Raw genomic sequence first — 14,148 nt, forward strand, 5'->3', positions numbered from 1 at the left:
CAGGTCCGAGTGGACAAGCCTTTGGCCTGAGCCCCCCTACAATCCCCTCGCCCCCGTGGGGGCCTCGGACACGCAGCTCCCAGAGCTCTTGAATTTCATGCGCCCTCTTCCCGTCCATGAGTCCCCATATGGAGCGCCTGGTTCACCTCCTCCTGCCCCAAACCCTCTGGGGGCTGCAAAGAACTGTTTCAATAACTGACTGGAAGCGGACATTCAAGCACACATTTTATTTTTTGTATAGTGTGCCCATCAGCTTTTTACAGTTCAAACACTTGCAAGTCTTCCCGGTGGGACCTCCTGGCCCCCTGGGAGGGCCCTGGGCCCTCGGGCTCCCTGTGGGGCTGCACCCAGGCCTCCTGCTGACACGGAGCGGAGGGTCTTCCCAAGGCTGGTGGGGCAAGGAGAGCGCGTGCCCCCTCGCCGAAGCCTGAGGACTCGCAGATGCTCCCAGGGCCAGCTGTCCAGCGTGGATGCGATCGCGGGGGTTTCATCTTTGGCAGCTAGCCCGGCGCCGGGATGGCATTCCGCACACAGCACAGGCACGCTGCACCTGACCAGCGTGGCAAAGGGCACAGCCCCGAGGCCTCGCCCAAGGCCCGCTGCCGACTCCCCGAGGTTCAGGCGTGGGGACACCCCTCGGTCCGCTGGGCAGCTTGGGAGCAGTCCCAGGGACAGGTTTCTCCACTCCGGGGGGCAGGCCACTGCCCCCCACACGTGGAGTCTTTGGTTTGTCCAGTGGCCTCCCTGCTCTCTCCTCCCCAGCCCCCCTTTAGTGCTCCCCAATACTGATCACCAAGGTCACTGAACCCAGGGCTGCCCCCATCTGAAAGGACGAACCCTCTGCCCCGGGAGGTGCAGCTCGCTCAGCTTCCTGCGCCCGCCCGGGGTGAGCCAGGGCCGGAGGGGGGAGCAAACAACTGTGGGACACGTGGCAGGTTTATTTGGGTCAATGGCCAGTTAGCAATGGCCTGCAACCGAAACAGCCCTACATCCTACTTACCACCCACCCTGCTCCTGCCCCTGGACCCCTCCCGGGGCCCCGGATTCTTCAGCTCAGCCAGCCACCCAGACCCGGGCCCTCACTCGGGCAGTGTGGGACATGGGGGTCCTCGGAACCCCCGCTTCCTTCCCTCCCGCCTCGCATCCCTCCCTCCGCTTCCTGGCTGCTGGGCCTGTTACTCTCCCTGGAGCAGCGGCTCTCGGTCGCCTTCCTGCAGCCTCTCCTCCTCCTCCTTCTCCATGCAGCCCAAGGTGGCAGCCAGCCCCGCGCCCACGCCGCCCCCCACCACGGCGGCCCCTGTGGCGCCCACCGCAGCCCCAGCGGCCACCATCCCCGCCTCCGCGGCCAGCGCCGCTGCGGCCATGCCGGCGCCCACCACGCCCCCCGCCAGGCCCATGAGCCCGGCGCCCACGGCCCCGCCCACGGCGGCCAGGTGGCCGCAGAAGCGCAGGGTGTAGGTGTCCATGAAGGCCCTGGCCTGGGCCTGCAACTCAGCCTCCAGGGCCTCCAAGGCCGGCGCTCTCCCCTGGCACCGCAAGGCCGCTCCGTGGCGAGCCAGGATGGCATCTTTCTGGGCAGAGAGGAGGCTCCTCATCGTGTCCGGCAGGACCCGGAGCGCGGAGAATATGCGCTTGGTGGCCACGTCCTGTGCCGGGAGGAGAGAGGGCTCCCTGACCGGAGATCTGAGAGCCTCTCCCCCGGGCCCCACAGGCTGGGACTCACCTGCTGCCGCACATACTCCTTAAACTCCTTCTTGGCAGCTTCCAGCAGCCTCAGGTCGTGCAGCTGGGCGGCCATCTGTCCACAGGAAAACCCAGGCTGCCTCTCCCTCCTCCCCGGGCCCGGTGCACCAGCTCGCTCCCCCGGCCCCCTGGGTCCCGGGAGCTCTGTACCTCATCCGGAGAGGCAAAGCCGGGCCCTGGCCTCCCCATCCAGCCCGAGAGGTTCTGCGGAAATATCGTGAGGGAGTCAGGGAGGGAGGGGCCGGGCGCCGTCCTGGGTCTTTGGAGAGGTGTCACACCTTGATTTCCTGAGCTAGCTGCTGCCCTGTGAGCAGGCGGCCGTCCCCCCTGGCCACGGGGCGTCCCTCACTCCAGTAGCCCTGGCAGCGGCTCTTGGCATGCTGGGGGGCGGCACGCAGCACCTCGGCCACGTAGGCCCGCAGGGGGCAGGCATCGTCCTCTGGGCCTGAGAAGAGACTCCGCTGAGGACGGGCTGCGGGGGGAGGAGGGGTCCGAGGCGGGGAGACACTGGCAGGTGTGCGGCGGGTCCGGGCACTAGAGGAGGGCAAGCTGGGGGCCTCTGCTGCTGGGACACTTACCGCCCGGGCTCCCGGGGTCTCCGCCGGCCCACGGCCGCCTCGGCGCAGGCAGGAGGCAGCAGCGGGCTCGCCTCCCCCGCAGCAGCTCCCGGACCCTGGGGTATTGGCCAGATTTCTGAGAGACGAGGAGATCGCTGAGCTGGGGGTCCAGCCCCCTCCCTAGCTGACCTGCAGGACCCTCGCCTCTGCCTGCCCGCCCCTGCACCCCTCCCTCTGCACACTCACCCGGAGGGCGTCCCCCTCGGGCCCCTGCCCTGCCTTGTTGGGGTGCAGTGAGTCACGGACCAGGAGATCCAGGTGCTGGAAGAGAAGGGCTCCTGACACCGGCAGCCAGCGGGGTCTGGGTCTGAGTGACGAGTCCAGACACGGGTCTCTCACCTGGATGGGTACCATCCCATAATGCCTGCCCATCACTTCAGCCACGTGGACAAACATCTAGAGGCAATGAGGGTCACAGCTGGGCCACTCCGGGGTCGATGTCTCCGTCCCCAGGGGCCCACAGTACGGTGCACGCTCCCAGCCTCCCTCCCACCAGGTGTCTCGGGCTTCATCCTCTGCCTCAAACCCACCACACCTGCAGGTCATGGGATGCTAGGTCAGAACTGGAGGCACCTGATTCCGGTTGGTCCAGCCCTCTAGCCTTATGGTCAGGGCAGGGACGGCGGCACCCCAACACCAGATGTGTCCTCACCTCCAGATATTCGAGGTCTGTGTCCTTCAGCTCCTGGGAAGTGTGGAGGATCTGGCACAAGGGGAACAGGTGGGAGAGGGTCGGCGAAGGCAGAGATCCTGGGAAGATCCCCGTGAGGAGGGCGCTCCCAGTCCGGCTGTGGGTCTCGGGACCTTGGAGAGCCCAGCCCAGGGGTCGGCACAGCCCAGGGGGACGGAAGGCAGGCGGGGATGATCCTGAACTTCAACTGCCCCCCAGGGACTTCAACCTCCTTTAGAACAAGCGATGCTCCCACCTTCACCAACTGGGGGCATCCTTCCCTTGCAGGGGCACCCCCAGAATCTGCAGACACCCTGGACACAAAAGCCTGTAAGGCAGAGTGACCGTCCCGGCTCTGAGGGCCGGTCCCAGGCATCACCTGGTAGGAGCTCAGCATCATGATGAGGGCACACAGCTTGGTCCTAGTCTCTCGGCTCAGCTCAGGGCTCATGGCGTCCCCGGTGTCCACCAGGAACACAGCCACCTGTGCAGGGCGGGGCAGACTGAGGGCGGGACAGACTCACTTCCTCGGGCACCGCTCCTAGTCCTGGCCCCGCTCTCCTCCCTTCTCCTCCCCTTTGCCACCTCCCGGCCCCAACCTGGACCTGCTGGGCCTTCCCTCACCTCCCGACCCTCCTTCCCCAGCAGGAAGGGGTGGCTCCACACACGCACGCCCCTGTCTGCGCTGTCGGCGCCCCAGCTGCACCCCGGCGGGGCGCCCGCCTCCTGCCGGGCAGAGGAGGGCGTCAGGGGGTGCCCAGCCCGTGCCGCCCAGCCGCGGGCCCAGCCCCCAGCCCCGGCGGAGCCCACCGTCGCCAGGCCCGGCAGCCCCTGGAGCAGGCGGTTGAGGAGCTCGGTCTTGCCGGGGCGCGGCGCCCCCAGCACGGCGAGGAGGCAGACCGGGGCGTCCCGGGCCAGCGGGTGCTTCAGGCAGCGGTTCACGGCGCCCATCCTCAGCAGCGGGCCCCCCGCGGCGCCGACCCGCACCAGCAGCAGCGGCTCCGGCCCCGCGCAGCTCTCCTGGCCCGAGGAGGGGTCCGTCAGCGCCGGCCGGCGGGCGGGGACCCCAAGCTGGAGGGCGCCCCCGGCCCCCTCTCACCGGACCCCCCGGACAGGCCGGAGCCACGCCCTCCCCCCGCCCCCCTCGGGCCCGGCCCCACCTGCACGGCGGGCGGCGGCCTCCGCAGCAGGCGCCCCATCCTCTCCTCCAGGCCCCGGAGGCCCCTCCGCGGGCGGCGCTGGGGGCACCGGCTGCGGGCGTCGGGGCCGCGGTCCCGCGGGGGCTCGCGCAGCCGCCCCGGGCAGAGGGCGCAGGCGGGCGGCTCCCGAGGCGCCGGGGGCCGGGACCCCAGGCCCAGCTCCAGCCGGGGGGACGGGGCGTGGGACCTGGGGGGGCGGGCAGACGGGTCATTTGAGAGCAGCATGTGGGGCAGGGACTTGGGGTCAGAACCGCGGGCAGCGGAGAGCTGCCTGGAGGTGAAACCTTGGCTCTGCCGGGCCAGTCCCCCCGCCCCAACTCCCCACCCCCGGCAAGGTCCCCCTCCGGCTGCTCCCTCACCGTCCAGGAGGGGGGGCATCGGAGTGAGCTGGTGCGATGGTGCTCCCGGCACTGCGCCTGCACCCCACCCAGCGCCTGCACCCCATCAGCGCCTGCACCCCACCCAGCGCCTGCACCCCCACCCAGCACCTGCACCCCACCCAGCACCTGCACCCCATCAGTGCCTGCACCCCACCCAGCGCCTGCACCCCCACCCAGCGCCTGCACCCCCACCCAGCACCTGCACCCCACCCAGCACCTGCACCCCATCAGCGCCTGCACCCCACCCAGCACCTACACCCCATCAGCGCCTGCACCCCACCAGTGCCTGCACCCCATCAGCGCCTGCACCCCACCAGTGCCTGCACCCCATCAGCGCCTGCACCCCACCCAGCGCCTGCACCCCATCAGCGCCTACACCCCACCAAGCGCCTATACCCCACCCAGCGCCTGCACTCCACCCAGCGCCTGCACCCCACCCAGCACCTGCACCCCATCAGCGCCTGCACTCCACCCAGCGCCTACACCCCACCCAGCGCCTGCACCCCATCAGCGCCTGCACCCCACCAGCGCCTGGCTCAAATGCTCGTGAAAACCTCACCCACAGCCCCCTGCTGCCAGGGCCCTGGAGGAGTTAGGGCCGCCTAAGGCTGATCCCTTCTGCAACCTCCTAACCACACCGCAGGCGGGACCCCTAGGGTGGAGCCCGTGGGGGGGGGGGCAGAGGCCTGGTTCTCAGCCGCTCCCACGCTCCCCCTCCTGAGCTCCACCTGCAGCACCCGCCATTTCCGGCACCACCTCCTCTCCCGATCCGGGCAGATCCAACCTGGAGCTGCCTCCCGGACAGCCGGCCCAGGAGGCCTCACCAATATCCAGCCGGCCCTGCCGCTTACCAACTGTTGCTGCTGTTTCCCATGAAGCTCTGGTTTCTCTCCTTGGAGAGAAATTTGGCAGGGGAAATAACAACAAAAAACGTTATTAGAAAAGCATCCAGATTCCTGTCTCAGTCCTGGGTTTTCATGGCCTCTCCATCGCCCCTCTGCGCTCCACCCCATCTCCAGGGAGCCCCTCCCACCCCATGCTTTTCCCCACGTCTGAGGAGAAGACTTGCCTGTTTGCCAAACCGGTGACAAAAGGAAATGACTGAGAAGGCGGACCGGGGCATGGGAGGCTGGGCGTGGGGCTGGTCCAGAGGCCGAGGGCGGAGGCCCAGAGACCTTGAGGCAGCGTGAGGATGGAAGGGCTGGTGCGCCCCGAGACCTCAGGCTGGCGGAGGGGGTGGGGGATGGTCTCCCCAGGAGCCGCTGCCAGAGCGAAAAATAGATGTGAGGTCGGTGGGGAAGAGGAGGCTGCCTGGACTCGCCTGGGGGAGGAGGCAGGGCTGCAGGAACAGGCCCAGCGGAGGGAGGGACCGGCCAGGCTCCGAGTCCCTGGCAGAGGCTGGGATGCATGCGGCAGGCAAAGTGGTGAGTCACCATGGAAACGGGAAAGATAAGGGCAGGAGGGGGAGGGTGCATGCTCCATTTTCCCATCAGACTTCACTTGAAATACACACTCCAAGCTCACACTGCGCGTGACTTCCAGAGAAGAGGCCCCGCCCGGGCTCAGGCCGACATGTGGACTGGTCACACCCCCAGGATGCAGCCCTGTCACTCTGGCCGCTGCGTGGACGACAGGTTAGAAGGACAGGGCAGGAGGGAGGCCCAGCTACCCGGCAGAGCCCCCACCCCAGGCCTGGGCAACCGGAGGGCTCCCTGTGGGACCCAGGGAGACGGGGGCAGCGGGAGGGGAGAGCACCCCGCTGAGAGCCTGTGCCCCGGAGGAAGGCCTGGCCTGCTCCTGGGCTCCCAGGAGAACCGCTGTCCAGGAGACGGGCTGTGGAGGTCAGGCAGGGATGGCCCATTGTGTCCTCTGGTCCACAGGCCTGTGAGCGCGTCCAGTCTCAGGATGGGTGAAACTGAGAAATCAATCGGGAGCCGAAAACCAGGACTACAGGCTTTATGAGGGCAGAGACCTGCCGGGCTGTCTCGCAGGGGAGAGCAGCGGCCCGTGCAGAGGGGAGCACGCCTTCCGAGGGGAGGAATGGGAAGGGATGGGGGCTTAGGGGACTCGGCACGCGCCGATGGTGGCTTAATGTGTGGTCATATAGGCACAGGGCTTAGGTATCTGGCAGGTCAATGTACAGTCCAATAAGGTGCCTGGTTAGGTGCTCAGGTATGTCCAGGCCGCAGGGTCCGTCCTACTCCGCCCACCAGTTGGGGGAAGGGAGGACCTATCAGAAACCTGATGAGAAAATGAGTCTAAACTGCAAAAAGGAAACGTCAAGATCAAGGTAGTGCCCGCTTAACCCAGTGTCTGCTGCCCGCCACCATGTCCCCCGGGGACCGCGGCCGTGTCCTCCGGGGACCGCGGCCATGTCCTCCGGGGACCGCCGCCGTGTCCCCCGGGGACCGCGGCCGTGTCCTCCGGGGACCGCGGCCGTGTCCTCCGGGGACCGCGGCCGTGTCCTCCGGGGACCGCCGCCGTGTCCTCCGGGGACCGCCGCCGTGTCCTCCGGGGACCGCGGCCGTGTCCCCCGCGGCCGTGTCCCCCGGGGACCGCGGCCATGTCCTCCGGGGACCGCGGCCGTGTCCTCCGGGGACCGCGGCCGCACCGTCTTCTGTGAAGTCAGATCCAGTCACGGGTGCCACAGAGCCAACAGGTATCTGAACACCTACGAAGTGCCAAGCACTGAACGAGGTTCTGGAATATCAGGGTGACCAAAACAGGAATGGCGGTTGAGTGTTTTTACACAATAGTAAGTAATTGGTTCTTACCAAATTCGACATTGTAAAGATTCTTTAAATCCTCTTTTAAAAATTCATGGTGAAAACGTGTGGGCTGTGGGCAGCTCCTTGGCTGTGTTCACTCTGAGGTGGAGGAAGATCTCCCGGGTCAGCGGGCCGGGCCCATGGCCAGCTCTTGCCTGCAGGCAAGCCCTGCCCAGAGGCGACCCTGGCCGCGTCACCTGCACGGGGCCTCTGTCGGGAAGGAAAGGAAGCGCCGTGCTCTCTAACAACGGTGAGGGCTCCACGCGGGCTCTCCATGGGCCCTGACCCACCCCAGGGCTCATGGGAAAGGAAAGGCCACACGGAGCCAGGCCCCGCCCTGCAAGGTGGACAGGCCTGGTGCGGCTGGGGCTGAGAGGTGACTTCAGTGAGAAGGGAGCGGACAGGGAGGGGCCGGGGCAGGGGGCAGTCCTGGTTTCAGGAGCTTGAGCTGTGGGGCTGGAGTGAATTCAGTCATTATTTCATCCCTGTGTCCACTGGTCCACCCAGCAGCCATCGGGCTCCTCCCCCCACCCCACCCCCACCCCCCGAGGGACCAGTCTCCTGGGGCCCAGCTCCGCCACCAACCTGCGCTCCAGCTGCAGCCGCGGGGCCAGGAGGTGACGGGTGAAGTCACTTTTGGAAAAACCAGCTTCGGAGCCCAAAACCCAGTCCCTCAGACTGGACCCTGCTTGCAAAGGCTTCGGAGTCCCCTGACACAGGCACACACACGCCTCCCCTGTTCACGGCTTCCATGTAACACACACACCTACATGTGGAAAATGCTCCCACTCCCCACACTGCACACACACCCTCACTACTATCTTCTCTCTGTACCCCCAACACTCATGCATGTGTATGTTCGGTTCACACAAGTGCACTTGGATTCACAACTGTACCTCACACACACTCATCTGCTCACTATTTAACACTCAGACACACACACTGCTTGTGCACGGAGGCCCTCACACTCGCGCACACTTACACATGAGCTCACACTTACTCCCATATGCAAACACAGATCACACACTCCTGCTCACGGTGCCGTTCCAAGCATATACATGAACTCACCCTCATCAACACAGCCTACGAGGGAGGCACTGTGTTCCAGATGAGGAAACTGAGCCTAGAGCCATTAAATCACTTGTCCCAGGTCACACAGCTGTTAATGGCAGAGCTGGAACCCAAGCCCAGGCACTCGGGCCCCATGCCAGGCTTTTAAATCACTACACTCTATGGTTTTCTTTTCTTTTTTTAAAAAAAAATAATATTTTATTGATTTTTTTACAGAGAGGAAGGGAGAGGGATAGAGAGTTGGAAACATCAGATGAGAGAGAAACATCAATCAGCTGCCTCCAGCACACCCCCTACTGGGGATGTGCCCGCAACCAAGGTACATGCCCTTGACCGGAATCGAACCTGGGACCCTTCAGTCTGCAGGCCGACGCTCTATCCCAGGGGTCCTCAAACTTTTTAAACAGGGGGCCAGTTCACTGTCCCTCAGACCGTTGGAGGGCCGGACTATAGTTTAAAAAAGAACTATGAACAAATTCCTATGCACACTGCACATACCTTATTTTGAAGTAAAAAAACAAAACAGCAAAAACACCCGCATGTGCCCCGCGGGCCGTAGTTTAAGGGCGCCTGCTCTATCCGCTGAGCCAAACCGGTCAGGGCTCTATGGTTTTCTTGGGCGGCAGATCCTGTCCCTGTGCTGACAGCATGGGGAAGTTTGTGGTCTTACTGCAGCTCAGCCACTTGGCTGGAAGGGGAAGAACACTCAGCCAGCCAGTCTATGCAGAAGCAGGCAACTGAGTTTGGGGTGGTCCTGAGCCCAGCTTCCGGCGTGGCCTTGGGCACAGCGGCCTCGGTCTCCTGCGTGTGATGGAGGGGCTCAAAGGACCAGAAACCCTTCTGCCAGAGAGTCCTGCTCCTCTCCCCCTGCCCGGCCTGGGAGCTGCGGGGGCGGGAGGCCGGCCCTGCCGGGCGGGTGCTGAGCACGGCCACAGCGCCTCTCCCCTGCTCCTGGGAGACGCCTGTGGGCCGCTGCAGCCAGGTGCAGCCAGGCGGGGGTCGCACAGCCTGGGCCGGCTGCAGCTCTCCAGCCCTGTGTCCCTCTCCCGGGAGGACCCAGCTGCCCAGGGGCACTTCCTGCTGGGTGAGTGCCTGGGCAAAGTGGAGGACACAAGCCCAGACTTGGGACCCTGAGGCTGAGGTGGCACCCCTCTGCCTATCACCTCCCTGAGCCAGCAGCACTGTTAGCTTCTTCTCCCCAAGCCACCCCCACCCCAGCCTGAGCCTCACCACCCCGTCCACCGTGCCTCTCCCCAAGTGCCCCAGCTCCCTCTGGCTACGGCCAAGGCGAGACGGCGCTCCTTGCTCCCTTTCTCCCCAGAGCATCTTTCTCCTCCGCGGTCTCTGCCGAGGTGCAAGTGCCGCTCTCAGACTGAGAAGCCTGCGAAGGTCTCTAGGGCAGTCAGCGGGGTTTCCCAGGAGAGCCCCTGCTCCCTGGGCAGGATGTGCCGAGTGCTGACTCCACCCAAGGCGTCCCTATGCCTGCCAGGTGAGAGTCCACCAGCCACGGTCCATCCTTTCATCTCTCCCTGGTCACATGCCTGCCCATCCAGTTACCTATTTTTATACGTATCCATCCATATTACAAACTTTCAAATTGATTTTCAGAGAGGGAGAAAGGGGGAGAGAGAGACATCAATGTGACGGAGACACAGCCACCTCTTACATGCACCCCGACTAGGGATCAGTCACCTCTTACATGCACCCTGACTAGGGATCAGTCACCTCTTACATGCACCCTGACTAGGGATCAGTCACCTCTTACATGCACCCTGACTAGGGATCAGTCACCTCTTACATGCACCCTGACTAGGGATCGAACCCACAACCTAGGTATGTGCCCTGACCAGGAATCGAACCTACAACCTTCCGGTGTACAGGATGACGCTCCAACCAATGGAGCCAGCGGGCCAGGGCCCCAGGACAAATTTGTATTGAGCAGTGCGCGCCAGGCACCATGCCTGCCGGGGAGTGGACGGTGGCCTCGGGCTCCCCCCGCCTGGCGCCCGGCGAGGTGGTCAGACAGGTCCCGGGTGAAAGCGCTCTGAGGAGGGCGGTGAGCGGAGGTGGAAGGACTGCAGGCACCTCATCGGTCTGGGCACCTGCGCAGGGACTCTCCGCAAAGCAGTGCCCAAGCTGCCGAAACCGGTGTGGCTCAGTGGACGGAGTGTCGGCCTGCGGACTGAAAGGTCCCAGGTTCTACTCCGGTCAAGGGCATGTACCTTGGTTGCGGGCACATCCCCGGTAGGGGGTGTGCAGGAGGCAGCTGGTCGCTGTTTCTTTCTCATCAATGTTTCTAGCTCTCTGTCCCTCTCCCTTCCTCTCTGTAAAAAATCAATAAAATATATATATATAAAGCAGTGCCCAAGCTCAGCCTGAAAAGTGGGTGCGTTGGTCGGTGAAGGCTGGGGGTGAGGAAACATTTCCAGCGGGAAGACCGCGCCTGCGCAGACCCAGAGGGGCCAGACGCGGAGCCCCGCTTGTGAAGGGGGCGGCATGCGCCAGGGCGGCCCAGGCCTGCAGGGCACCATCGCAGGCTCTGCCCCTCAGGCCCCTGCAGGCTCAGGAAGAGGCCCCAGGGTGCTGTCAGGTTTGGTGAGCTGGGGGGTGGGCGCTGTGGGATCCCCAACTGCCTGGTGCCCATCCATCATGGCTGCCCCTCACCCTGGCCCCTCGCCCTGGCCCCAGGGCATCCGCAGGCCCCCCGGCCATCCCTGGGCTCACCCCGGCCTGGCCACAGGGCATCCGCACCAGGACCCCTGTGCACGCCTCTGAGACGCCGGCGCAGCTGGGCCTGGGGGTCAGGCCTCTTTGGGGTGAAGGAGGAGAGGCCTTGGGACACGTTGAAGCAGAGACCACAGAGCTGGGGGCACGCTGCTCCCCAGGAGCCTCCACACTCGGCTGGCATCTGTTAGTTTGGATGAAGATCAAGATAAGGCCGTGCGGGGTCTGGAATTCCCTCCCAGGCCTTCTGCCCCTTCCCACAGGGCCCGGCCCTGAGTCAGCCCATTCCAAGCTGCAGCCAGACCCCCAAGCCCTGATGAGCTGGAGAGGCCGCTGTCCGCTCAGCTCCCCACGAATGAAGCCACATGCCCACCCCGCCGACGGCCTGGCTACAAGTGGTGTCTACTCTTGCCCTCTGTGCTCAGAGCGGGAGGGCACTTGGCAGAGGGACACGGAGGCCAGGCCCTGACACTTCGTTGGCGGAAGTTGTCCAGACGCTAGAGAGCCAGGCCCACGTGTGCTGGTCCTGACCCTGACCTGACCCTGACCCTGACACCTGCTCCAGCTGGGCTGGAGGCAAGGCTGAGCTCCTCGCCTCCCTCCCAAGGCCCCCCTCAACCCAACCCCAGGCTTCCTGAAAGAATTTCTGAGGAGAACATGAACCAACATTTGCTTAGCAATTCAGGGGTCACAGTGCCTTCCACTGAGCTGCCCAATGATGCTCACAACAGGTCACTCAGCTCCTTTGTTGACAGGGAAACAGGAACCCAGCTGGGAGAGCTGAGACCTCACCGGAGCCAGCCCAGGCGGAGCCAGCGCCAGACGGAGGGACGGGGGGCTGTGTGGCACCCTCACCTGCCCCTGCGCCTTGTGAGCTCCCGTAGCCCAGCGTCGCCAGCGCTCCCACCGTCACACCTGGCCCTGCCACACCCCTGGGAGGCCCTCACAGCCTCACCCCGGTCCAGCTGGCTCAGACTTCCCCAGGGAACGTGCCCCTCTCCTAGGTGTCCCTCGTGCTCAGGAGATGCCTCCTGTGTGCCCAGCCTGGGCCTGGACGCAAGGGCTACAGGTAACAGAGGGAGACCCTGCCCGCCCTGCCCCCAGCTCCCGGCAGCTGCCCTGAGCAGGGCCGGCGCTGTGCAGAGTCCAGGGACCATGGACCTGGAAAAGCCCTCACCCAGCCTTGCTGGGGGGTGAGAATGAACCCCCATGAACAGGAGGGGAAGGAGAGGCATTCCGGGCGCAGGGAACAACACACGCGAAGGAAGGCCGGCGTGGGGTGGGGCTGGAGTGAGAGCAGAGGCAGGGCCAGGGCCTGAGGGGGTCAGGGAGCACCCACCGGGCCGGGTTCGATCTCCGGCTTGACCTCCATGATGCTGGGAACCATAAGCAGTGTAAGCAGGAGGGTGTGGCCAGAGTGTGTCCCTGAGTCATGACAGCCGCTTCCCGGGCACCTTGAGTGTCAACCAGCCCTGAGCCAGGCCTCGGGGCAGAGGTCTGGAGGGGCTCAGGCACTTTTCTGTCAGGAGCGTGCTGTCCCATGGCCCCGTCTGACGCCTGAGTGGGTGTGGGGGGAGCCCCCCACGCAGCCACTCCAAGGGGGCCGCCCCATCAGCAGCCCCCCACCAGCTCTCGTTAGCTCTGCAGCTTTGAGGTTTTCCACTGGCCATGTGGCCAAAGACAGAAGTTTTTTTTAATTAAAGGGGAAGTTGTAAAGCATCCTAAATGTTCATTATACATGAACTAGTGGGGTCCCTAGCAGTGCTGGCTGCTGGCCAGGGCCTTCCTTCCTTCTGCGCCGCCCCCTGGTGGTCAGCGCACATCATAGCGAGCGATGGAACTCCTGAGGGGACACTTTGCATATTAGGCTTTTATACAGAGAGACTAGAGGCCTGGTGCACGAAATTCATGCATGGGGGGCGGTGTCCCTCAGCCCAGCCTGCACCCTCTCCAATCTGGGACCCCTCGAGGGATGTCCGACTGCCCGTTTAGACCCGGGCAGTCAGACATCCCTCCGACTGCCAGCCTGATCACCCCCTAACCACTCTCCTGCCAGCCTGATCACCCCCTAACCACTCTCCTGCCAGCCTGATTGATGTCTAACCTCTCCCCTGCCAGCCTGTTTGCCCCCAACTTCCCTCCTCTGCCAGCCTGGTCACCCCTAACTGCCCTCCCCTGCTGGCCTGATTGCCCACAACTGCCCTCCCTTGCAGGCCTGGTCCCTCCCAACTGCCTTCCCCTACTGGCCATCTTGTGGTGGCCATCTTATGTCCACATGGGGGCAGGATCTTTGACCACATGGAGGCAGCCATTATGTGTGTTGATCTGCATATTAATCTTTTATTAGATAGGATAGAGGCCTGGTGCATGGGTGGGGGCCAGCTGGTTTGCCCTGAAGGGTGTCCCAGGTCAGGGTGGAGGTTCCCTTGGGGTGTGGGGTGGCCTGGGAGAGGGGCCTATGGTGGTTTGCAGGCTGGCCACACCCCTGGCAACCCAAGCGGAGGCCGTGGTATCTGGGATTTATTTATCTTCTACAATTGAAACTTTGTAGCCTGGAGCGGAGCCAAGCCTTCTGCTTGCTCTGTGGCGGCAGCCATTTCTGTTGGAATTTATTTATCTTCTATAATTGAAACTTTGTAGCCTTAAGCGGAGGCCTGGGCTGGCCAGGATGTACGGAAAGCTTGGCTTCCTCCATTGCCGGGAAAATCCAAGCCTCCCTCCTGCTCTCTCTGTGGCCACAGCCATCTTGGTTGGGTTAATTTGCATACTCGCTACTGATTGGCTGGTGAGCGTGGCTTGTGGGTGCAGCAGAGTGATGGTTAATTTGCATATTGCTCTTTTATTAGATAGGATGGTGGGTGATTAATAACTAGGCGGTGTACACTCAGGGCTACCAGACAGCGTGGTGCTGGTCTCTGGCACCTCCAGGCCCGCACCTCAGGATGAGCCCATTCCTGATTAGAAGTCTCACCTACC

The 14,148-nt window shown here is 64.1% G+C and overlaps 1 protein-coding gene across 2 annotated transcripts; it reads right to left on the reverse strand.

Annotated features, from left to right (window-relative positions):
- Window positions 1-248: 248 nt before the first annotated feature.
- RNF112 (ring finger protein 112) lies at window positions 249-5,598 on the reverse strand. Of its 2 annotated transcripts, XM_079798718.1 has the most exons (12): window positions 5,461-5,598; window positions 4,191-4,416; window positions 3,655-4,050; window positions 3,410-3,514; window positions 3,013-3,063; window positions 2,700-2,756; window positions 2,547-2,621; window positions 2,322-2,436; window positions 2,022-2,188; window positions 1,894-1,947; window positions 1,724-1,798; window positions 249-1,646 (listed from the first exon to the last, which is right to left on the reverse strand). In XM_079798718.1, the coding sequence occupies exons 1-12, from the start codon at window positions 5,481-5,483 to the stop codon at window positions 1,176-1,178; spliced, it is 1,815 nt and encodes a 604-aa protein (XP_079654844.1). In that variant the 5' UTR covers window positions 5,484-5,598; the 3' UTR covers window positions 249-1,175. The 2 variants fall into 2 exon arrangements, with proteins under 2 accessions (XP_079654844.1, XP_079654843.1); XM_079798717.1 differs by having other exon boundaries at window positions 2,547-2,756.
- Between the last annotated feature and the right edge of the window lie 8,550 nt (window positions 5,599-14,148).

Source organism: Cnephaeus nilssonii, assembly GCF_951640355.1.
Source record: "Cnephaeus nilssonii genome assembly, chromosome: 19".
Classification (NCBI taxonomy): Eukaryota; Metazoa; Chordata; class Mammalia; order Chiroptera; family Vespertilionidae; genus Cnephaeus; species Cnephaeus nilssonii.

Bases quoted from the DNA above. Each gene is read 5' to 3' on its own strand.
- RNF112 (XM_079798717.1), bottom strand. From the start codon at position 5,483: ATGGGAAACAGCAGCAACAGTTG. The intron at 2,437-2,546 runs GTGAGTGTGCAG...CTCGTCTCTCAG, and splicing joins CCGAGGGGGACGCCCTCCGG to AAATCTGGCCAATACCCCAG. The intron at 2,189-2,321 runs GTAAGTGTCCCA...GTCTCTTCTCAG, and splicing joins AGACCCCGGGAGCCCGGGCG to GCCCAGAGGACGATGCCTGC.